The sequence below is a fragment of the Tyto alba genome, unplaced genomic scaffold, assembly GCF_018691265.1.
Source record: "Tyto alba isolate M040663 unplaced genomic scaffold, T.alba_DEE_v4.0 Super-Scaffold_42, whole genome shotgun sequence".
Taxonomy (NCBI): Eukaryota; Metazoa; Chordata; class Aves; order Strigiformes; family Tytonidae; genus Tyto; species Tyto alba.
Genome location: NW_024881318.1, coordinates 41,209,658 through 41,234,672, shown reverse-complemented (window position 1 = coordinate 41,234,672; position 25,015 = coordinate 41,209,658). Strand labels below are relative to the sequence as shown.

Below are 25,015 nucleotides of genomic sequence, written 5' to 3'. Positions count from 1 at the left end.
GTGGTGGGACACTGGAACAGGTTGCCCAGAGAAGTTGTGGATGTGCCCGCCCTGGAAGTGTTCAAGGCCAGGTTGGACAGGTCTAAGCAATGCGATCTAATTGAAGATGTCCCTGGCCACTGCAGGGGGTTTGGACTCGATGACCTTTAAAGGTCCTTTCTAACCCAAATCATTCTATGATTCTAAGAAAATAAATTGAAATGCATGCTCAAACTTAGCAGACTTAGCAGTCTTCAAAACACAGAACAGCAAATGGGGCCACAGCAGCATTCAGAAGTGCAAGATTCACATTAGTAGTGACCGCAGCTTTCAAAGAAGGAAAAAGAAGGCATATTGAAGGAGCAAGCATCAGCATTAAGGTTCTCTTTGAGAATAACTTGCTGTCTGCTTTCTAGTAGATCAGATGAACAGTGAACAAATACATATGAAGAGACCTGTATCCCACAGATAATCAAGACCCTGAGTAACTTTCAATAATTTAATTTGAGGTTAAGGATTTAAAGAAGCACTTCAAAGAATGATGTCTGTTCTTTTCAGGCAGTTTTGTAATGTCTGAGCCTCATTACAAGTTATTCTATTCTTATTGTTTTCTTCAGCAGATATAAAACCATATAATGTGAAACAAATAACAGAAACCAAGCATTCCAGTACCACAGATACAAAACTTTAGTAAAAAGTCTATAGTTATTAAAGGGAGGCAACAAAGTAAAAGCAAGTTTTAAAATTTGTGATAAAATAGGTCATACCTCCTGGACTGATCTGCTTTGGTCCTCACTGCTGTCGAGGTATTTGCAGAGTTTTCGCAGTGAAGCAGAAACATGCATTCGCAATTCTGTTTGGCTGCTGTGACTCATAAGTGAAAGAACAAGTCCTACTCCCAAAATACATCCAGGGCTTAAAGAGAAGACAAAAGACAAAGGATTAAGCGTGTTTTGGCTGCTCTGAACAATCTTTTCACTCCAGTGTGGGTTGATGAGCAAAAAGACCTCTTGGCCTTGACTAATAACTAGCCCTGTGGATATTTACTTACCACAGTAAATTTTAGGAATTATTTTTATTTCCCACATGGGTGGTGCTTTTCAGAAGACACGGGATGAAAGAAGAGCGCAAGAAGAAAATGTGCATTCAAAATAATAAATCCTATTCATACAGCCTCATTATTCCTTCTGCCCCTGAAGAACCAATAGCCCCATCACCAAGCACATCAACTAGTATGAAGGAAGTATGAATCCAAAATCCTATTTTTGGTTTAAACTGATATTTCAAACTCTGATATGCCAGTTAAGCATACTAATTGCAAGTCCACTGCCTGTATTAAGGTCTGTTGCTCTCAGACTCCTGCAAGAGGTGTTCCAGTTTGCAAAAATAATTAAATTAGTGATTAAGTCAGAGAGTGGCTAAAATGGCTGTACAGATTAAGATATTCATCTGCATTTCAGAACATGAGTGTCAGGTATACATTCTAAAACATGTGTACTAAAATACACATATACAACAGTGGACCAGCTTCAACAGGGCAAACATATACAGCACAACTAACAGTTTGATGCTGAGAATATTTAAAATTGCAACCAGAGGAATACAGCTTCAAAGTACACAATTTAATAGGGCAGCTGGCACGAAAAGCTTCGTGGCCTTTGCCACTTTTTCAGATTTGACCAGAAATCCCATTCTGGACCAGAGAATTCTTAATAAATTTAGCAGATGTGCTCCTACAACAAGTTTCACTTTCCATAGGTCATCAGTCATAATACTGAGAAGTTTCATCTGAAAATTCCCAAACAGTTCCGGCTGCCATCATGCAACATTAAACGCATAGCAGATACTCAATGGTCTGAAGGTCATCTCTCACTGGCACACATACGCAACAACTTAAAGCAGGTCTTATCTGAAGATGAGTATTTTTAACCTTTGTGCATATCCCTGAGCATGCCGATGACAGACACTTCGTGTAACAAGCAGTCAGGTGAACGTGGTTACTACCTTAGCCATTCTTCTAAGCTTCTGCTATCCAACTTCAAAATGGGAAGAGTTACTGCTTTCACTCATCTACGTAACAAAGAAACTTCAGACAATAACTTCAGTCATATTTATTAGCTAGTGGTTTTCAGCAACTGGGGATGAAGATGATGAACATGGCTAGAAGACTTAGAATGGTGTCTCAGCAGTGGTGTCTTCTTTTTCCAGCAAAGATGATGAAGCAAATCTTTGGAATCAACATTTTTAAGTAACTGGCATATCTGAATTCATGAGCAGCCAATGAAATAAGGATGTGGCTTAAATGCAAGAGTACTATACACAATTTTACACCATAGCTTGTTGATGAGAATACACAGAAAGAAAACAAAGTTCCTAATGAAAGCTAATTTTTCATGTTGTTGACTCTCAGCAAAAAAAAACAAAACAGAAGCAGGGACTGAAGCAGGAGTAAAATTTCACCCACTCTCTCCTTTTTGTAACTAGCAATTGTTTTCGCTTAGCAACCTTGTTTGTGATCTACATAAAATTAATACTTAAGTGCATGTCACCTACATGGTATCTCAGATTTCCCAGCATGTTTTAAGTGTTTTACTGCCAGTGCATCAGACTTATTGTACTACTGTCATGACTCATCTTTGAATCTATTGTCATTTACCTCAGTAATGTAACCTGGAAGTGTACAAGGCAGTACAGTCCAACACATCACAGAATGAAGGACTTCATGAACAAATCATGAAATTAAATAAAAGGTTTGTATTTCAGGATAAAGGAAAACTGACATTTTCCTGATAATCCTAAGATCAGTGGAGTTTGACAGTTTCTGTAGTAACAATATAAAAGTTGGTGACAGTTTTGACTGAAAATGCTTTAAAGTCAAATCAAACAGCTACTGACCTTGCAAAAAAATCCATAAGAAGCAAGTCAGTTTAATGCTACACATAGCAATTTAAAGGAAAGCTACTGTGTTTTTCAAGTTTCATAACAATTTGCTCTTTACCACATCTTTACTCAACATGTATCAGCATTTATCATTTGCTTGGTATTTCTCTAATATTTATTCTTACAGATTCAAGCTAGTTGTGCCATACAATAACTTTATACAAAAAGCCATATTTGCAAAGGTCTTGTAGAACTCATGCTCAGTATGGGAAATGTAACAAGACAAGTTAGAAAACTCGACTGCCCCTTGGAATTCTCAAAAACTCTTCCCATGCAAACCTTTCAAAAGGTGAGAGTTAACCCAATCTTCAACATGTTTTCCTTTGTTTGCAAGAAGGCAGGGAAACAAAACCTTCCTATACAAGGTCTATATGTACTGATACATTTGTTACCCTTATGCTGTACTGTTACAACTGGAACCCTACCTTTGATTTTTTTTTTTATTATTATTTATTTATATTTTTTTCCAAGTACACTGAGGTCAATATAACAAAAATCTATTTACTATAATCTACATGAATAACTGGAAAAGTTAGCAGCCATGAATGTACATGCTTGCTGAACCTATGCTCTATGTAAGTTAGGCCTGGGAGAAAAAATGAGCCATGATATAGCTTCTGTAATCAATAAGTCTGCCAAAACCAGGTAGCATAAAAAGGTGTCTAAATCACCTGTTATGCACCTTTTCCATACATGTGTATACTAAAAAGTGCTGCATCAGTATATTTAAAAAATATACTTATTTCAGTTTCTGTCTAACATATAGGCAAACTTAAGGTCCGCTCAAAGATCTCTTGGTAGCATCTGGGTGCATTCCATTTAAAATCAGGAGTAACTGCAAAGCTCCTAAGGCTCTGCAATCTCTGAAACTGTTTCAGTTGAAAACTGCAGAAGCATTATATTAACATCCTTAATGACCTGAAATGGTTTCCCTCCTTTAAAAGATTGTGATTTTAACTTTTTTTTTTTTTTCCCTGTGTGGTTACAACAGATAAGAGTACCGATTTATGAGCATTATTCTCACAGTGACCCGTTCTGAGAGGAAACTTTAAGTTTAGAGTATCTTATGCAACTTACACAGACACAGTGATTCTTACAGAATGTGAGTGGACTCTCACCAAGCTAAAGCACTGGCTCAGGGACCCCTAAGATTGTTACTGCTTACTGAAAACACCTGAATTTTCTTCATTCCTCTTAGCAATTTCCCCATTCCACACCCCAGGCCCCCCCTTTTTAGAAAGAGAATTCTCCTAATTAAACGACAAAAATTATATGTAATAACATTCCTATCAAGGCTGACATGGTCAGTGAAGAGTGGCTGTGTGAGCTCCAGTTTGCATAGCACACCCATTGATAAACCACTTCGTTATCTAGACACTTGTGATAGAAGAACTAAACAAAACAAAAATTAATCAAAAACCTCTTTCTCAATACCATCCTTCAGTGTGTGAGATGTCTCACTTAACACTCTACAGAAGTGCATTACAGAGCAGATGCACATTATCTAAAACAATCAGGAGGCATGCCACATCGCACAAGTACAGTCCGGCAGCACAGCACGCGGTGCAGCATGAACCCCCATGGCGGTGGTCCGCAGAGCTCCCTGCATCCCACAGGGCAGCAGGCTGGTACCAGAAGCCCTTCCAGCCATACGTAACCTCAGAGCAGCCACCAGAGAGGGTGCAATTACTGATGACACTCAGAAAAAAGGGAATTCCGTCCTCCCATGTCTGTACCACATAATATACCAACACTCAGAAAGCTTGCAACCTATTTTAACAGGAGAGAATTGCCAGTTTATCATGGCTGAAACACTGATGAAAATGACCATGCACTCATTGATAACGTCCCACAGTTGGTTGTGCCTATCATATTGCATGAAAAAGCTGGGAAGGACCTTGCTTTGGAATATCAGTTTAAAAGTAGACAAATGCCAAAATTGGACCATTCTGCAACATGTACAGTGTTACATTACTTCCCTGATCATAAAGAGTGCTCACACTAGACACCAACTTATCATTAACCTTTAAATATGTAGACATTATGCCCAGCATAAAAAACTACACACTCTTCAATCTTCCCTCTTTTGTTTGCCATTGATCCACGTTATTCTGGCAACCTCTTGCTGCCAGAGAAGTTTAGTTTAGCTTTTCTGTGAGGCACTTATCTCCAGCTAACAGGTTGCACAAACAAGCAACAACAGGCATAACAACATGCTGCAGCTGATATGTCCCCCTGTGCACCATGAGTCTCACCCTGCACCACTCAAGAGGCAACCCAAATCCTGATTAAGCTATGCAGGTTCACAGCTCAGTGATGTGTAACTGGGACCCCTCACAACTTTTCAGAAAGTCCACTGGAGAAGGGGAGGGCAAAGGCAAACAGGAATTATTTCTCTGTTTCCTTTGAATGAGAAGAGCTGGGCAGAATAATGTTCAAAATCAAATAAAACCCTATGAACCCACATTGAAGCACCCAAGACAGTGCATTTTATTCCCTGATTTAAAAAGGGAAATGACTACTGTGGAAGGCACTTATTACTATTTTGTGTTAGTTGTTTAACAGCAACCAACACATGCTTTATTGTTCAATTATTCAAGGCTTGCCAATGCTAGTAATTGTGCAACACTTTTCAGTAATTTCTTGCCCTGCTGGTGGGCTGTTCCTCTCTCTGGGACACCTGAACCATAACCTCAGTTGCTTAAATGAAATATATTTACTTTACTCAGTATTCAGCATGACATCCACAGCTGTTAAATTAATGGCCTGGCTCTCCCAGATAATGGCAGCTGCTCCCAGAGCTCACACTGTATTGGACACACATGCACATTCCAGTAACAGGCTTCAACCCAGAAGCAGCTAACATTGAACACCTTGGCAAAGACCCAAGAGCATCAAAGACAGACCTTCAAAAACATCTTTCATTAACCAACATGTGCAGGTAAGATAAGCCACCCTGCTCCTAGAATTGCTGGTATCTTCCCACTACCTGTCAGCAAGACTGTGGGGTTCTCTATACATTCCCAAGGTTTTTACTTGTGGGTTGTCATGGATTAGCAGTGGTGGTCATTGCTTCTTTTCACCTCACTCTAGGCACTGTATGGAAAAAACTGTGTGTGTGTTAGATATATGCACATATGCATACACTTATATACAGTCATATATAAAGTATTATATATATATTTATTTACTTAAGAACACACTCATTTAGAAGAGATGGTACACAGACACTCCAGCAGGAGTATCCTGAAATTCATCAAGCACCAATTCACAGTCCTGCACCTGGCAACACACAGGCTGGGACCGGAGGGACTGGGCATCAGCTCTGGGGTCAGCGTTGGGCACTGGTGGGCAGCAAGCTGAGCTGGGGCCAGACATGCACTCAGGCAGTGATGAGGGCCAGCAGTATGCAAGCAGCATGAGCAGGACACTGCCATGACAGCCAAGAGAAGGATTATCCCTCTGCTCTGTGCTCGCCAATGCACCTGGCATGATGCTCTGAGTGCAGGAAAGACACCAACAAAACTGGAACAAGTTCATGGGAGTCTACCGAGGAAGAGAGGTTAGAACCTCTGCCCTAAAAGCAGAGGCTGTGGGACCATAGCTATTTCATCTGTGAGAAGGGATGGCTTTGGGGGGCACCCAACAGCCTCTCCGACACTGACAGGAAAGGGTTGAGATGTAGCTGGGCTCTTGCATGGTGGGACACTGAGAGGCAGGGGGCACAAGCTGAAACATCAGACATTCACATGGAGATAAGGACAGCACACATGTGGAGCTAGGGCCCAGAGACCTTGTGCTGTCTCCAGTCTTGGCAGCTTCAAACCCTGACTGTTAAAGCCTTGGGCAATGTAGTCCAAGTCTATGGCTGAGTCTGTTTTGGGGAGGTATGTGGACCTCCAAAGGTCCTCGACAGCCTGCACTAGTTGCTGATACTATGGAAGTACTCAGAACAGGCTGTCTCTTTACCCTATCCTTATACTCTTCTGTGTAGAATTAAGAAATAAAAGCATGCACGGAAAAGGTGGAGCTCAAATTAAAACAAAATATCATCAGTAAGGAAGGAAACTCACTTGTACTCCAGACTGGTGTCAAAGCAGCAGTCTTCCAGCACATCCAGGAACTTCATTAGAACTAAGCTCATCTGTTGACAGTGTACATCACTACAAAATCAAACAAACAGAAACAAAAAAAAAAGTCGAAAACACAGCTCTGCTCTTTAAATAATATAGGATATTAAACCTCCTGCTAAGACTGAATGTGCCTGTAACTAGAGTTCTTTTATTGCTGTAACTGGTTATCATACTAGTCTGTAAGCAATAACTATATGACTGGTCATTTTTATCACATTCATATAATTATACTCATATACAAATAATAAAAGCATATTCAGACCTTAACTGGCAACCATTATTGCTACAACACCCAGAAAGAAATCTAGCTCCCAGGATTTGTAAAACATGCCTGACAGTAGGAGGATACTGATAGAACATAGTCTCAGATAGACCTGTAACTATTTCTAAGATGAAAATTCATGACATTTTAAGATACTAGATCTGTAAATCAATCTCTCCATCTCTTTGCCTAACTTACTGATAAAAAAAGGAAGCATTTATATCACACTCCAAAGATGTCATAGGTGCTCTGCTCTTACAAAACAGGTACACAGTCTTCTTGATGAACAGGACATCTTTAATGCAAACTCAATGATTTGATATTAGCTATAGCTACATCTCTACAAGTTCTCCTGTTGGTTCAAGTCAATACTTGGAAGAATGTGTGAGATTAATTTTAGAAATTATGCAAGGCAGTGGAAGAGTAGAAACTGATACAGTCCATAAGAAATTTTCAGATAAATTTATCAATTTCAACACCCCTCACCATACAAACAAAGAAAACCCCAAAACCCAAAATAAAGATTCACATACTCCAAAATACCAAGCTGATCTAATGTCATTCTCTTTAAAAGCTTTTTAATGCTGGTATGTATCTCAGTTGTCATCACTGACTAATCAACCAGAGATAGTCCATCCCCAAATGATGCGGCTGAGTCTGGGGCAGCAAGGCATCCAGACACCAAAGCACGGAGATTAGAACAGAGTAATGCCACACAGTGTTTTAACAAAGGCAGGCACGTTGGAAACATTAGCTCCACTGAGTAAATTAAAAACTGACAGCCAAATCTGTTTGATACCTGTACTTGTGCACCAATTAAACTTTTACTATGTGTATATAGGCAGACAGAATCCCTTGTAGTTAAGAAGCTGGAGGAGTATGAAGCCAAACCTACTTATTAATTTTTCTGTAATCATTGGAAATTTGCAGCTGAGGACAACCCTTCTGTAAAGGAGGTGTTTTCTACCAACTTCAGAACACCTCTTTGCTGCCAACATAGCTGTAACAGCACACCTTAAAGACAGCCCATTACAATGCCTCTGCTGTAGCTCTATCCCCATATGCTTATCACACATGATGGGACACTATCCAGTGTCCAGAGCACCACTTAGAAAGGAACTGATGAGAACTGTGAATTATTTTACAATTAAGTCTCCCAGGGCAGCTAGTCACCTTTAAAAGCATATGTGTGGCAGTTCTAGCTGACTGCTTTGCACATGAAAATTAATCATTCATACTGCAAGTATGGCAAAATACCCAGGATAGCACTGGAGGGTATAGGTGGGGTGGGAGGGTGCAGACTGATAATAAAAAACACCTTTTAAGAAACATTGCAAAGTCCCTCCAGAATCATTTGCCTATGACTTGTAACTAAATTCCTCAGACCTAAAGGCCACACGCAGGAAAAAGGTTATTTGCACATCTACACTACATATGGTCATCCTTACCTGACTTTTTCTTCATACAAACGTGAGATAAACATCCCCAAACCAAGGCCCATGTGTATCTGAACAGCTTGAGACTCATCAGCATTTGGTTTCCCAGGTAACCTGTCAGTCAGCATATTCAGGACCTCCTCAACCTTCTCCTTGCATGATACAATGAAAACTGGCACCAGGAGAGACAAAGCTGTGGCCGCACAGGAACGAGCTATAATACTAGCAGTATTTTCACCCAAATAGGATTTCTAGAAAAACATAAAGAATATTTTTTTTTTCCTTTTCCTCTCGGGGGACAGAAAGAAAAATCCTTTCCAGGTAGTAACACTCAGCACTTTAGGAATTTACAGTAAATACCTATACAGCAAACAGCAGCACAGATGCACTGTAGTCTGGCAATAAATAGTATTTAATGGAATTGCCTATGGTAACTTTTCCATTTGCCTTACCTTGTAAGCATTGCAAAACTAGAGTAATTCAGAATATAATTTCTAAGTGTAATAAGATTGTTAAGTATGAAACTGTAAACAAAGGATAAGACAGGATGCAACTAGAATTTAACAGCTAGTCTGCACATAAATACATTGGTCTATTTTAGTTTTCACCTTCCTTGTTAAAATATCCAGCAGTGTGATCTGAAGGGCAAAGAGAAATCAGCACGATGTTAATGTACTTTTATAATTAAAACAGATCAAGAATTTAGCAAATTGGAAGAAGCATAACACCTAGGATGACAAAATATCATGAGATCTTGCAAGTTAACCAGTTGAGATGCCTTCTAGAAGAAAGATCCCTTGCAAATGTTTTTAATTCTTTTCTATTTTGAAAGGTAAAATCCATACAGCTACCTCTACTGATAAAGCAATGGACTGATTGTAAGTAATAGCCTAAGGTATATTTATCAACTTCCACGTGCAACTCTGAAAAGCAAAAGAAAAAAATCCCATCAGGATAGAAGGCACTCTATGAGACAGTGATTTTTTCTATTGTGTTCCTTAGAATTTTACAGGCATAAGACTTTTTAATTTTTTTTTTTAAGTGGATTTTAGAAATTAAACACTGTCACATTGTTTCATCTCAAAGCCACCTTTTTAAAACAGCATTATTTTCAAAGGCAGGACTCACAGAACAATTTGGCAAGAATTGCTAGTGTCAACCAAGTAGCTGAACCTCCTTACATCCAACCAGTCTAGAATTTATTTAACACAATGTTTGGTTTGATCATCTATGTCCTCTATCAGTGATGACAGGGGTCTCATGACAGAGCTGAATCAGTAATTTTCAGCTTTTTGACACTAACATCTCACTACTGGACTAAACACAGTTAATGAAGTTCTGGTTAGAAAATATTACCATATATGAGGAGGCTGGTATTTCGCTTTCTAGGACCCAAGTTCCCTCCTTCAACCATGACACAAAGAATCTGCAACCTGGTTGCTTTGACCACAGATAATCAAGAGTTAACAATACCTAAGGAATATACTGAGCTTTCATTTGGTCTACAGGTTCTACTTAAGAACTGCCTGATACTTGAGAATTTCAGGTGGTTATGACACTGCAAGCACATATGATACAACTTCTACTGGTCCTCAGGGGTTCAAGAGGTACTGTAAAATAAGAATCACTGGCTCCATAACTATTAGATTTTGAGAAAGTGTGCATTTCAGAGCCTTGAAGAATGTTGTCAGAATCACTCAACAGATTGATAGTGTGGTCTGAGGAGAGTCTGTTCATATTAGAAGGTTTTGTTTTGTACATACATGCCTAACATTATATATTTTGAAGGGTTTTTTTGTTTTTAAAATTCCTTCTCTCATGTATACTCACGTGGTTTTTACTATTTTGGTAATAGACAAAAACTCAAGGCAAACACAGATATAAGCAGAAAATACAATGAAAGAACAAAAGCAAGAGAAGCTCTGACTCTTCTGTAGTACAACTACCACAGGGCAACAGAACCAGGAAACTCCACACTAAGAACTCCAGGTATGAAATACAGATAAGTTCTCTTGCCTTTAACACCACAACACATACCTGGTAGAACCAAGGGAAGATTTCACCTTTAGGGTGATAGCGGCTATTCACAATACTAAAGAGAGTCTCTGTGACCATAGAAATCCAGTGTTTTGTCGGAAGAAAATCAGGTTCAGTCTGCAAAAATCAAATCCAAATATTCATAGTTATTTTTTCTTAAATCATGTCCTACCTGAACAGAAGCTCAGCAGCTGATGTTCCAGCTATGATCCATCAGGAATTAGATTATTTTGTCATTCTTATGTACAGTAAGCAGAATGATTTACTTGCCAGTGCTGACCTTCCAGACACTACTTTTGATTATGCACTATTCAGTGAAAGAAAAAATTATGAGAAAAGAGGCTGGCTGGGTTTCAGTGTCCACTAGACCTCTATCTCATCTGTCAAAACCAAAAAATGTGTTAGTCATTATGTTTCTTGCGAGAAGGCACCTACACACTCTAACTGCTTTTGAATAGATCACACAGCAGCTACCATACAGCATTCAGTGAGCAGGGTGAAATTTTAACTTCAAAATATCAAGTACTTCACATACACTTATCAACCCCCTGAACACCTGGTCATATTGCTTCATTATACTCCATATTAAGAATAAAGACTCTTTCCCAGACTGACTCACCTCAGGCATCCATTCAGTGTCTGAGGAAAGGCTGCTTTCATGTTTGGCTACAGCAACTGCAAGACCAGTTAAGGCAAAAATAGAGTTTCCTTTCACCACTGGGCTGTCTCTGGACAGAAAAACGTGAACAGTTAAGAAGTGTAATAGAGATGTAAGCAACAAAATATGTATCTCAATACAGGTAGATTATGCTACATGTGGTCCAGGAGGAAAGGCCTTTGGACCTAGCAGCTTTATTGGGCTGTCTTCTAGCTCAGCAAGAGTCTATTGCATTTCAGCTTCAAGAATTAGAGAAAGAATGGGAGAGAAAAGCATTTCAGTCTTTTTTCTTGTTTGTCTTTTATATAAAGCCTAGAACAGAAAGTTGAATAAAAAAAGTTTTGAACTACTCCTCTACGCTATGCAAACATTAACATCATGGAAAATGACAGGTTTCAAAGAGTACTAACTTCTAGCACAATGCAAACCTTTACTTTTAAGGAGCTCAAGAAAAAATATCTGCCACCTACAAATTTTGAAAGAGAATATAACTATGTTCAATTTCATGAAAAGATAGATGTCAATATCCCAGTCATTTCCAGAAAAACATATTGCAGTATAATCCTGCTGGAACTCATTTTACAGTAGCAGCTGAACAATACGAGTGTGTTAGATAATTTACAGTCTTAAGCTAGACCAGTACAGTACTACCCTATTTGCATCAGTCTTACATTTCTAAAAACTTCCTCAACTGTTGCTGTAAAAATACACCTACACTACAAATTTAGGCATTTGTTCCAGATGCAAAGATCTCATTTTCACAATAAAAATATTTTCTGGATTTCTGGTTTGCTTTTTAAAATAAGATACACAGGTCTTAGTGGAATGTCATTGACTTCTCTTGTTTGGAACACTAAAATTATTTCCTTTCAGATAAGAGATACCTACAAATAATTACAACTATGTGCTTAGTTAAGTTCTTTGAAATCTCGCTGTATCTCTTCCCTTAAATAATATCTTAATCTATGTATAGAACCCTTGTTGTTGTTAATCATCAATTTATAAAAGGATATATTTCATGACGTACCTCAGAGAAACTTCTAATTCTACACACTCATGAAAGCTGGATGCTTTAAATTTAATGAAGGTAAAAATCATCATCCTAATAAGTCCCAGGAGCAAAAAGAGCAGTGTCTTACTCTATTGAAAATATGGGGAAAAGACCCAGTATTTTCTTAAATGAAAGTCAGTAAACACAAGAAGTTCTAGAGAAGTGATCTATGCACAGGAAATAATTCTGCTGTTACCTAATGAAAATTCACTACTCCCTCCCAAACTAGGCAATGCTTCTACCTCAACTAGTTCTACTCAGGAAATTCTACAGGCAAAGTCATAACTTTAATTCTGAGACACAGAGTATGATATATTGTCCTGGGTTGAGTGAGTGGTGGAGTTTTTTGGTGGCAGGGGAGGGGGCTATCGGGGCGTCCCCCTGTGAGAAGCTTCTCGAAGCTCCCCCAGCTCCACGTCAGCTCCACTTCTGTTTGGGAAATTAAGCCAATCGGCTGTGCCTCTGCGATAACATATTTAAGAAGGGACATGGTGACGGGCAGTCAGACTTGTGAGGAGGAGTTGCTGCAGCTGTGTGAACACCAAGGTCAGTGGAGGAACGGAGGAAGAAAGGCGGGGGGAAGTGTGCCGGAGCAGAGACCCCCCTGTATCCTGTGGTGAGACGGCAGGGCGGCCCCCCCCTGCCACCCATGAAGATCTACGGTGGAGCAGACATTGATATGTGGCCTGTTGTTCCTGCTCAGCTGATCAAGGTTCTGTGCCCGAAGAAGGCCGGGGTCTCATGGGAAAAAGGTAGCCCCGCTGCTGTAATTCAGCGCTGGGAGGATTGCAGCACGCGGGGGAGTCCCATGCCGGAGCAGCTCGGGAAGGGTTGCAGCCGTGGGAGAGAATCCAATCGGAGGAAGTTAGTGACCCATGACAGAGCAGTGTGGGGAACGCTGCAGCCCTTGGGAGGAATTCAAGTCGGAGAAAGTTTGTGGAGGACTGTCTCCTGTGAGAGGGGGACCACGATGGAGCAGGGGGAACAAGTTTTGGACACTCCCCTCACCGAACATGAAGGAAGTGGCAGCACTGACTGCACCCCCCCATTCCCTGCCCCTGCGCCACTGGGGGAGGAGGTAGAGATATCGGGAGCAGAGCTGAGCCCGGGAAGAAGGGAGGGGTGGGGGGAAGGTGTTCTCAAGATGTGGCAATGCTTCTCACTGTCTTACTCTGTTATGTGTTGTTAGTGTCTGTAATAAATGTATGTTCTTTTTTTTCTTCCCCTAATGAGTCTGCCTTTTGCTCGTGATCATAAAAGGGGGATTTTCCCCCATCCCAGTCCTATCTTGAACCCCAAGCCTGGCTCTCTGTCCCTTCTCATTGCCGGAGGGGAAGGGACAGAGAGGTGCTGCATTGTGGTTGGCTGCCAATAAGGCCTAAACCACGACATATATTTAAAGTTTAATATGTTGTTCCTTCTTTATTTATCTCCTTCTACTACCTTACCTTAACACAGGTATTTATTGAGTAGCTAAAATATCAAACAGATTCTCCAATTTCATTCCTGTTTAACTGACTCCTTCAAGATGTACTGACTTAAAAGGAAATGGAACAGCTGGGAATATTTTAAATATCTGAACAATGGTAAGTTAAAAAAGGAAAAAGTTCAAACCTTTATGGAAAGTTTTCATTAAATCTCCAGTACTCTCGACTTGCAGAATTATTTCAAACTAGTCTTTCATACCTTTACAATAATACCAATGTTGAAACAGTCTGTGAGATTTCACTGTAATTCATTCACTGACAGAAAATCTCAAATCATAAAGATGTCAAGTATTTCTTATGAGGATTCACTATTTCTGATGCTTTTTCTTAACCTTGTGCAAGCAGCCAATTTCAGGTTAACCAAGCGCAAATCATGACAGGAAGCTAGCTGCCAGTGGAGAGTGAAAGGAAGAAGTCACACCACCTTGGTGGCCTATGAAGGAAGGTTAAGATATTGCTGCCTGAAAGCCATGTGCTAATTCTAATAGCAAATGAACACGCCTGTCACAATCTGAAAACATGTAATTTTGTGCCTTTGGGGGCATCTGGGTGCAAGAAAGGCACTTTAACAGAGAGTGGGACAGTTCTGACAGCCCATACTTCAATAAAGACCAGCCAGCTTCTAGATAAATGAAGCTACTTGAGGCAAACAGTCTGACAGTTAAAAAAAGTACATACTAAGAGTGCATCTAGCACTACTGAGGCTTTACTCAAAATATTAGACATCAGCCTTTCTAACAGTCAGTGGTAAAAGTCTCAAAGCACAAGGTGGGGCAGAGTTCTTTTCCTGAACAGCAGTCACATGAAATAATGAAATTGGCAGATAATCAATTGCAGAAAATATTATCTTACATCTTCTGCCACAAAAGAGAACTCATTCTCATCTGTAATAAATTAGCAGTTCTTACTTGGAAGCATGTTTGATGACATCAGTCAATGTATCTCTGACCCTGCAACAGGAACAGAAAGAATCTCCATCACATTCGTTATACTATAGCATGAACTTAACTGATTTCCTGTTATGCCTTACATGTGCCCATTCTAGGTTTACAGTTATCTCATCTAGCTATCAGAAGATCTAGTGCAAATTAATCACAAGCATTAAAAGTATAAAAGTGCTTATGTACCACCCAACATTTCTTTATGTTCATGTGCACTGCCAATGTTTTATAAAGGACTGTGGTTTTTTACTTCATTCCACCTTGCAGGTTCATGAAATAGCCATAAATCAGTTACTTGAACTGCTACATTTAAGTTTCCAGATCACTGTGCTATGTCTTAGAATGATAAAATGAGAATATTTTATAATGGACAACCACAACAATTTATCCAACACTTACTATACTTCTGGAAATCACTACGGGCTGTTACGCTTTTACGCAGTATCGTAACATGAATCCATTTAAATGAGAGCCATCAGAGTAGTTACAATTTCTTACACATTACTGTAGTTGATTTAAAATAGGCTACTTGTCTGCATTCATTTAGTTTTCCATTCATAACAAGACAGAAAGCAGAGATACATTGAATCTTCTATACTGACAAGTTTGGCTGACGAAAGAGATCCTCTATACTACAAACACCATCCTGGTCATGTCTGTCATCCTACATAAAAACATACACTCCAATCACAGTTCTACAACATGTGATTAGAAGACTAAAATGGCATGCTTTGTAAAATAGGGCCATAAGTTACAAGACTGAGTTATACTCAGGGTTTAAAAGAAACCTACTCAGGTCTTCCTTCATAACCACACTGGTTTAGCACACAGTTTCAAGCCCACCTACGCTATAAACGCTTACACTAACTTGGCAAATACCAATGCAAAATTGCACAGTACTTACACAATAAAGCATTAACACTAAAGTTGATATCAAGCTGTACACAATCAGGATAAATCCAGTGGGCAACACAAATGCTTAATGGGTACTGAAGTTGGAGCCCTGAAGCACCAAGAAATTAGGGGAGAACAGGAAGAGAGATCAAAGCTAGTATCGGTCTCCCAGTTCACTTACTGCTTTGACTTCTCTACTGTTAAAGAGAATTCTGTTCATTTTCATCATAGCTTCCATTAACACTATTTAGGAAATAGAGCAGAACGGCTCAGGAGAAATCTACAAAACCAGTATTGCTATAGGCATTCTTTTCACCTGGAAAATGTTTTCTTTTTATACCCCATTAAGAAAGAGATTGGGGAGATTAACAATGGAAAACTGTGCCACTCTTACATCTCTTCTACAATACCATATCATTCTGGATCTTACTATGAAACCCTTTAATCTAGACTTAGTTGGAATAAAAAAAAAGACAGGTATTTTGCATTTCTATTGCATGGGACTTACACCTTATTGACTGAAACAGGCAAAGTACATTGTGGTTTTGTTTGTACATACTTTGTTCCCAATGCATTTAAGAACAAGCACAGAAACAGATACTTGTACTGTCCATGGATATGTAGTTCTTTCTCCCCAAGAAGTGTCTCACTTCCCACCTTGTCCCTCTGGCTATGTACATACATGACTAAATCCTGACAGACTGAGACACACTCCTCAGCTGACTGAAACAGAAGTAGTTGAGCATATGTCTCAGGGTATGCATCACATATTTTAAAGAACATCCTCAGCCAAATACTGACAATTTACTTCAAGAACTGAGGTGTGTCTCAGTTCACTACAACATACATCATATCATTGCTTACAGTTCTTTTCTGAAGCCATTTTCAGTGAGACAACTCCCTTAGTTTATACAAGTAAGTTTTGCTCTTTGCATAATCCTGCTTTAACACAACATAAAACAAATACAGTTCTCCATTTTTCCAGGTGCTCACCCTACAAAGTATCAGACACTGTAGAGGGGAAGGTACCTGTGAACCCATGCAAATGGGAATCTTTACAGTTACCTTCCCGCTACCCCCCTCGGCCACTGTATGTGGTGGGTTGTGTTTTGGGTTTTTTTTTTCATTAGTGTTCATACAGTCTTTAAACTTGCAAAACTTAAGGCTCTGAAGTCTTGCCCTCCTCTGCCACCTCACTTGCCATTACAAGTGATCAAGAGCAGACAGAAAGTTCCTTACCAGAGCCAGGCTGTAAACTGTTTGTAATGCACCTCTTCAGGATCTTCTTTTCCATGTTTTAACTGCATCTCCAGCTCTGCCTGCCTCCCCTGCAGAATTACAGAGTAAGTCAGAAATGGATCTTACATGGCCAATCATCATAAGATTCTTCAGAGAACAATTATGTAAAGGATGTAGCCTTTCACTTGAAGGCTATTTCATATGTGAACTTGACTGCTTTTCATATGGAATCCCACTGTAATACACAGTATATTAAGTAAAAGAATTCATATTGTTTTATTCTGAGTGAGGAAAACAAGCTACAGATGACAAAAACAGCCCTGGATACTGAAACATCTCTCCTAGTCCACGCAAAGAGAGAAGTTCCCTTGGGAAGGGATAGAACAAGCAAGGAATGACATTTAGAAGCCTGCTAGCTAAAATGGATTCTAAAAGCAAAACATCACTTTCTTGATTCACTACTTAAAGCAGAATTCCTCATCCTTTCACTTTTGATGACTCCAACCTCCCTGAGACCTGCTAGAATAGTTCTTTCTGTACCTTAAAGGAGATGATATGGACTCAGGCCTCTAACAATTGTTATCTAAACATATTAAGCAGCTTTGCTTTAACGTTCAGTCTCCAAATTTGTGACTACATCTCAACTTGTTTATGTTGTCAGTTACTGCTCCTTAATAGGTTATTGAGCCTTAAGTGAAAAATATAGGCACATAAACTGTATTTTTCAGGTAACGAACACCTGAAGTTCGGGTGCGCATAAAAACCTTAGAATACAAGAGACTTAATCTTGCACATCCAAATGTCACTCAAAAGGTGACTCCACAGAGATTAAAGTACCATATACAGCACACTGACTAAAGAGAAGGCTGCATAAAAACCTATGCAAAAACCTATTGCAATTTCTCCAAACATGTAAATATTGATTTAAGTTATATACTAAGTCAAGACCTGTATGATCATCATGATGAGGTTGACTTCAGTCTCAAAAACATGATGAATGCACAAACTGGCAGAAATGCTTATGCGTGTGAGTAGACATAATTAAAAAAAAAGACGACTTTCAGGTATCCAAAATGAAAAAAATCCTCACACAAACACCAGTTTTGGTGAGCTGGACTCTACGAACATCTGCCTCCCAACTGTAGAAATGATTACTCTACTAGCTGTTCAGAAGTACTATCCAGACTACTCATCTTACACTGTATTCTCTTTTGGCCATCTTAGATGAACTGTACTATAGAAGTATAAGGAGTAAGTAAAGATACTAGGTCTCCAGTGAGGGACTTCAGAAGCAATAAAATAGGCTCTACTGCCCTGTAAAATAGCACAAAATCCTAGAGAGGCATTCAGAAACAAGTCTGGTGAAATCTTGACTCAGACAAGAAGCAAAATAGGAAAGTGATTAAATACAAGCAACAATGGCCCCCTCTGTAGCTACAACCTAAAACTACAATTTGAATAGCTGCTGCCTGCTTTGTAATGGGGCTGGATCTTAGAATGATATTTTACTGATGGCCAAGATAAAACTTGTTTTGAAAACGTTAGAAGCACATATGGTCTGCTACACAGCAAAACAAGGAAGAGTCAAAGCTTCTAGAATTAGCTCAGCAACCTGTGCTGCTCACACTGAAAACAGCTGATGTAGCCTGGAAATACTAACAAATAAGCCCTTCTAGTAGCAGAAAAAGAGCCTTCTAGAAGGCAGCTATTTGTTAAAAGTTTTTTAGATCATTTTCCTGCTGAAGAACCAAATGACACTACATTGCTCTAGGTATCAGGTCAGTTAACCTAATGAAAGAGGTTTTAAGACATTTCCTATTCATTAGATAGAGTGGAAAAATCAGAAGACCAGTTCCTCACAGTGTGACAGCATTACATGCTGGTTAAGATAAGTTCTATTTAATGAATCATTCCTTGATAGCTCCTGTCTCCTCTGTGATACTATTATTACAAAATTCCTATCCAAAATAATAGGTTAGAGCTCTAACTAAAATTTCACGTTCTAAAAATTCTAAGAATTGACACATTCTGCAACTTGATACAGGAAAAAGACTGCAAGAACCTGAACTGTAAGTGGAAGTTATACTCCTACAAAGTATCCCAGATTGTGCTTCCATTAACTGAAGACTCATTTTATTTTTATTTCGTTTCTGTAAATTTTAATACCCCAAGCCTTATTTTTAGATTACTGTAACTTGTATGGATGCTCTTGCTGGTAAAAATAAAATTCATACCACTTGGATAAGCACTAATGTGCACAATACCATGTACCACAAAATTACCTGCAGGACTGCACTATAGGTTCGACTCATAAATCCTAACCAGGACTGTGGCAGCAGTATGGAGCGGTGCCATTCAGAAGGCTGAATGTTAACCTGTGCAACACACCAGAAAGGGTAGAAATAATTACATTAAATCTTACATATACAGAATGTATGTTCTCAAACCTGTGATTTGCAGGCAATCATCTGCTCAGGCCCACAGGACAGTACACATGGCTGTAGGAAACTAAAATGATAATATACTTTGTTCTCCTTTCTGGCTTTACCCACACCAAGTTACTTTCAATTTTGTTACCCAAGTCAGACAAAATTGGTTGCTTCAGGTAGTTGGATAGACAACTGATCCCAGATAGTGCAGTGGAATTATACGTGGCAGTAAGCACAACACTTAGTAGCATTGGTAGACAAAAATACTTATGTAACAAAGATGTTAGTGCAGTTTATGTTTGTGACAGTTTTTGTAAATCTTGGGTGCTTCTAAAAGCTTTCAAAAGACACTTAAATACAAGCAGATCACGATCTAAATACAAGGGAGGTTATTCAAAAGGAGTTAGTATCCATGACTGGGGTGTATATATAACTACACTCAAGTACATACTTCAAACTTCCTTTAAGGAAAGGAATTGTCAAAAAGGGAATCACGAAATTTCTTTCTAGGAAGCACCAGTATAGAACTAACAGGAGGAAAACAACACCACATCAAAGACAGTTTAAAGAAATATGCAACAGCTCTCCCTGCCTGCCTCCAAATCCCACACTGTTATGACAGCCTCAACTTCACAACAAAAGAAAAACTCAGTCAACTAACCAATCTGATGTATGTGCACAGACTTTCCTCAGGAGCTCAAGGTTGTTCTCTTCAGTAAGCACCGCAGCAAACTGACTCAAAGACTTTTTCAGAACATGTTGAAAAATGAAAATGAAGTCAAGTGATCTCAGTAACAAGCCATTTTCTAGCCCCTGGTAGCTTAATGAAGTAATTACAGTGGTAAGTTAAACAGAATGGGTCACAAATTCAAGGCCATCAAGAAAGTTTTTCCAGACATCAGTGTCCTGCTTCATATATGTACCTCTCTCCTCACAATTTTCATGTTATGAAATTTATAAATCAAAACATATTAATTCACAAAAAATGTGTATAATAGCTAACTAGAAGAGTCTCTATTTCCCTCTCTCCACAACTGTCTTAATTGCAACAACATTTTATTAAAGTCAGATAGGAGTTCAGGTGTCCTCTCCTTTTAAACTACAGTTTTTTCAGACCCACAAAAAAACATAAGGTCCATAATTAAAATGATGGGTGTGCATTGTTATATCTCATCATATTCTATGGTGGGCATATCAAATTGATTTTTCTTGTTCCCATCCAATTATTTCTACTTTCCGCCTCTAATAAAAAGATGAAAAATGTCATTGCAGCCATTTGGACTCCGTTGGAAATAAATTATTTAATCTCAGCAGTTTCCAGAGCAATCAGTTCTTAACAAAGGAAAGGCAAACATGTCAGGTTGAGATGAGATGGGATATATCTCAGTATCTGCTGTTTAAGGTCTGCACTTTCTAAATTAAAACATGTGAGCTGTGATCAAAAATTGTGCAAGGCCCACCTCGAGTATCTAATCTTGGCCTTAATCCCAGAAGATTATTATTCTTCCTTTTTATTCCTCCTATTTTATTCTATTACACAGACTCATCACTGTTAACACATAAACCACTCTGTGCCTCAAGGTATGCAAAACCCTCCTTTCTTCATCACATGCTTCACTGGCCTCCTCTGGACAGAATGGTTAACCAAGATAAACAACTGAACTCCCCTTGTGTCATGGTTTGAGCCTGGTCAGCAGCCATACACCACACAGCCGCTTGTCTACCCTCCCCCCACCTGGGAATGGGGGAGGGAATTGGAGGGGCAAAGGTAGACTCGCAGGTTGAGATAGAAACAGTTTAATAATGGTATTAAAATAAAACGGTGATAATAATAGAAAGTATAAATGGGTAATGCACAATGCAATTGCTCACCACCCACTGACTGATATCCAGCTCGTTCCTGGCTAGCGATCCCAAAGTACCAAGACCTCGCAATCCAGGAAGCAAGAGAGCCCCTTCCCACCCACCCCTCCTCTATATAGTGAGCATGATGTTACATGATATGGAATATTTCATTGGCCAATTTGGGTCTGTGCTCCAGCTGTGTTCCCTCCATACTTCTTGTGTGCCTGCGCACAGGCAAGACATGGGGAGTTGGAGAGTCCTTGAAATCTCAGAGTGCTATCAGCATTCTTCTCATGCCAAACCCCATACCAAATCCAAAACACAGCATTATTCTAGCTACCAAAATGAAACATTAACTCTGTTCCAGGCAAAACCAGGATACCTTGCCTGTTGATTATCTTCCTAAATTTTCCTGCTTCATTTCCTCTGTTTTATGCTCCTCATGATCTACATAAAGCAGTCAATATTCTTTACATGGATTTTATACCAAAAAACAAAAGACAATGCTAAAACTTCATGCACACTGCCAGTAGTGAACTTAAAACAGTTTTGCCGAAGTACTAATACATCTATACAAATAAAGACAATCTAAATCAACCAATCAAAAGAGATTACCTATTCCACCCCACAGTCAATACAAATACACTTTGTAGAAAAAAAGTAAATTTCATCCTTAAATGACTCAGTAACACCAGCCCTTCCTTGTTAGCCAAAATTTTATTCACACACCACTCATCTCTGCACTTCAATTCTTGCAACAAGTTGATAAGCAGTCAAAGCTTCAGACAGAATTGTTTGCCCTAGGTTCCCGAGGTATACACAGCAATCCCAGCCAACTCCATTGCTTCTACTCTGAAATTATTTTAGACTCATGCATTTAGATTTGTCTGGTCTCATGGTGACCTATGAAATTCACCATGTAATCCACATTTGTGTAGCAGAGTAAAAGCAGGCCTTCAAAATATTTCAGGTGCTCATGCAGGAAACACAATGCTTTAGGTGTATTGTTGCATTTCAAACAACTAGACAACATGGCCTAATTAGGAATTTATTACTAACACCTTGCCCATCTTCTTTAAATATTTCCAGAAGTGCTTGATGATCAACAAAACTGTTGAGCAGCTTTTGATTAATTAACTTTCTTCATCACAGTAAACATTTTACAGATATGTGGAATGAGAGGAAGACTAGAGGTAACAGAACATCTTCACATAAGAAAGAACATTCAAATAAAATTAATCGATGCCTGAAAATGATTGGACATAGTGCTGAAGATTATCATATAAGCAGTGCTGACACTTGCTATTTCAGTACAGGAAACCAGCAGTCTTTACTTCTCCTTTATCACTGGACACACAGTGGTAAACTACGTTAAGCACCTGCTAACTAATACTAGCAAGCATACACAAAGCTGACAATAAGTGAAGTTCAGATTCTTTTGAGTGTGCAATTAATGTGTAAGAAGACATTGGGAAGGTAGGAGGCACAGGGAAGGAGACTCAAAGGACTTCTGAACCAATGACAAGTGGTTGTGAAACATTGCCACACTGGTCCTGGAATGTTCTTAGGAGACAGCATAGCCAGACCAGGCTGCCAAGTAGTTTTCAAGGAAAAGCTGCAGCCTGACATCTGAGGCAGTAAGAAACAGACTGAGGTAGGAGCAAGTAATTTGAGCCTGCTGATCAATGCTTAAGAAGGACATGTCTCCCTGAAAAGACACACAAGCATAGACTATGTTGGCCAAAATCCAACAGGGAATGCTGGCAAACCACAGGAGATACTACTCCCATACTTCAACACTTCTGAATACACATGGCACAAGTTTTGAATGCTTCTGCATGACTGGAAAGTAATTTCAAATGAAATCAGAATCTCATTTCCCTGCTCCAGTGCACTACCAATAAAAATCAAATACCATGAGCTTTATTCCAGCACTGGTGCCTCTGTGCTGTCACAGAACTTTGTATATCACCTGTTTGGCATTGACACACAGCCAGCAGAGGGCACACAAAACAAATTTAAGGAACAGTAAGCATGTTTCTATCACTTCCTTAGGTACCCAGTTGTGACAATACTGTTCAAAGAACCTAGAAACTATGATATCATTAATAATTATGGACCATCTTAAAATCTGCTGTAGAACAGGAAGAGTGGGAATCCCAGAAAGTCTGTTTACTAAGTACAACAGGTTGATAGCCCTGCCAACTCACATGGTACCTACATCCAGCTCATCTCTAGCAAATGTGTGGCTGTGAAAATGTGTTTTAGACAATACCCATTTGTCAGTGAAATGTTTAAGTATGTTTTTAAATGTCCTTCTCACATATGGGACATATAAACTGCAGCTTCAGCGATTTCATAAATAAAGCTAACATTACATATCCATATCAGTATCAATGAAATAGTGAAGTAGCATCTCTTTTCATCTCAAATTTTGTTTAGAGGTTCTTTTTAACATATTTGCATGCATACATTTCCAAACCCTTCCCCCTAGCATTCCTATGTGAGAAAAAAATTATCTTTCTCCAAGGCACATTAAACTGAGGAGGAAAAAAGAAAAATCTGTCAACAAACTTTCTAGATACCATATCACTGGAGGAGACACATACAGCAAATTCAGTAGTGGAAACCACTAGTAGTAATTACATCCACTGAAATACCTTGGCACAGAAGAATACACTACAGCGAATTCTGTTCCAGAAAATCCAGTTATCATCTTAAGGTACTTCATGTACAAGATTTGAGTAAGTCATTCAATCTATTGATTACATCAAAATCAAATTAGGAAAGACTTGTACGAATTCTGTTCCAGAAAGTCCAGTTATCATCTTAAGGTACTTCATGTACAAGATTTGAGTAAGTCATTCAATCTATTGATTACATCAAAATCAAATTAGGAAAGTCTTGTACAGAAAGACCTTTTCACTTTACTGTTCAAAGATGCATGTCATCATAGCACATCTAATGAATGCACTTAAAATAGAAGCAGGGAATGCTTCTTCCATGAGTATAAAGAGCACCTAACATGATTATTATTTGTAGAGCAGTATTTAACTCAAGTGATACAACTCACCACTAGCATCCAACTTTGCAATTGTGCCTGTAAATATTACTAATTATTATGGCAAAATGATTGCACTATTTCCAACACAAAGCAAGCACTTGAATATTGAGAAAAATACAAAGGGAAGACCTCCTTTATTTTAAAAACACAGCACCAGTTCAGACCGTCAAAGACACCATTTACCGCATCTGTGTGCCTAAAGCAGGCTGCCTCTGTGCTTTTTGCATGTATTGTGAACTGTTTTCTTCATCTCCACTAAAGAAAGAAAAGATGGGTAGATAGCTGAAAGCCTAATAATTTTAACCCAAAACATACATTTACAGAACCATCAAAACATATGGTACATGATGTGAATGTATGCGACCACTCATCCACATTCATTTTCACAACAGAGGTAAGTGAAGCTGGTAACATATTACTCCGACAAACTTCTAGGAAGAATTACTCCAAAAACTGAAATAGTCACAGGTAATTATTACCTAATCAAGCCCAGATGACTCTGATAAACCTCAGGGACTTCTTGTATAGTATGATCCAGGCAGCCATAGAGAAAACAAAGAAAATCCATGGTCTGTGTGACTTCTGACCACTGTGACTACAGTATCTTACATGTCCTCTCA

At 39.0% G+C, this 25,015-nt stretch overlaps 1 protein-coding gene across 6 annotated transcripts in view; it reads right to left on the bottom strand.

The window, feature by feature from the left end:
- Positions 1 to 25,015, bottom strand: part of FOCAD (focadhesin) — a 134,268-nt gene that overhangs the window by 21,483 nt on the left and 87,770 nt on the right. For all 6 annotated transcript variants that reach the window (XM_042804595.1, XM_042804600.1, XM_042804599.1 and 3 more), the window contains 8 exons: positions 19,340 to 19,432; positions 17,058 to 17,146; positions 14,892 to 14,933; positions 11,407 to 11,515; positions 10,788 to 10,904; positions 8,763 to 9,001; positions 6,993 to 7,082; positions 747 to 894 (listed from right to left, as the gene is read on the bottom strand). In XM_042804595.1, coding sequence (XP_042660529.1) covers positions 747 to 894; positions 6,993 to 7,082; positions 8,763 to 9,001; positions 10,788 to 10,904; positions 11,407 to 11,515; positions 14,892 to 14,933; positions 17,058 to 17,146; positions 19,340 to 19,432 — 927 coding nt within the window. The remainder of the gene's footprint in view (positions 1 to 746; positions 895 to 6,992; positions 7,083 to 8,762; positions 9,002 to 10,787; positions 10,905 to 11,406; positions 11,516 to 14,891; positions 14,934 to 17,057; positions 17,147 to 19,339; positions 19,433 to 25,015) is intronic.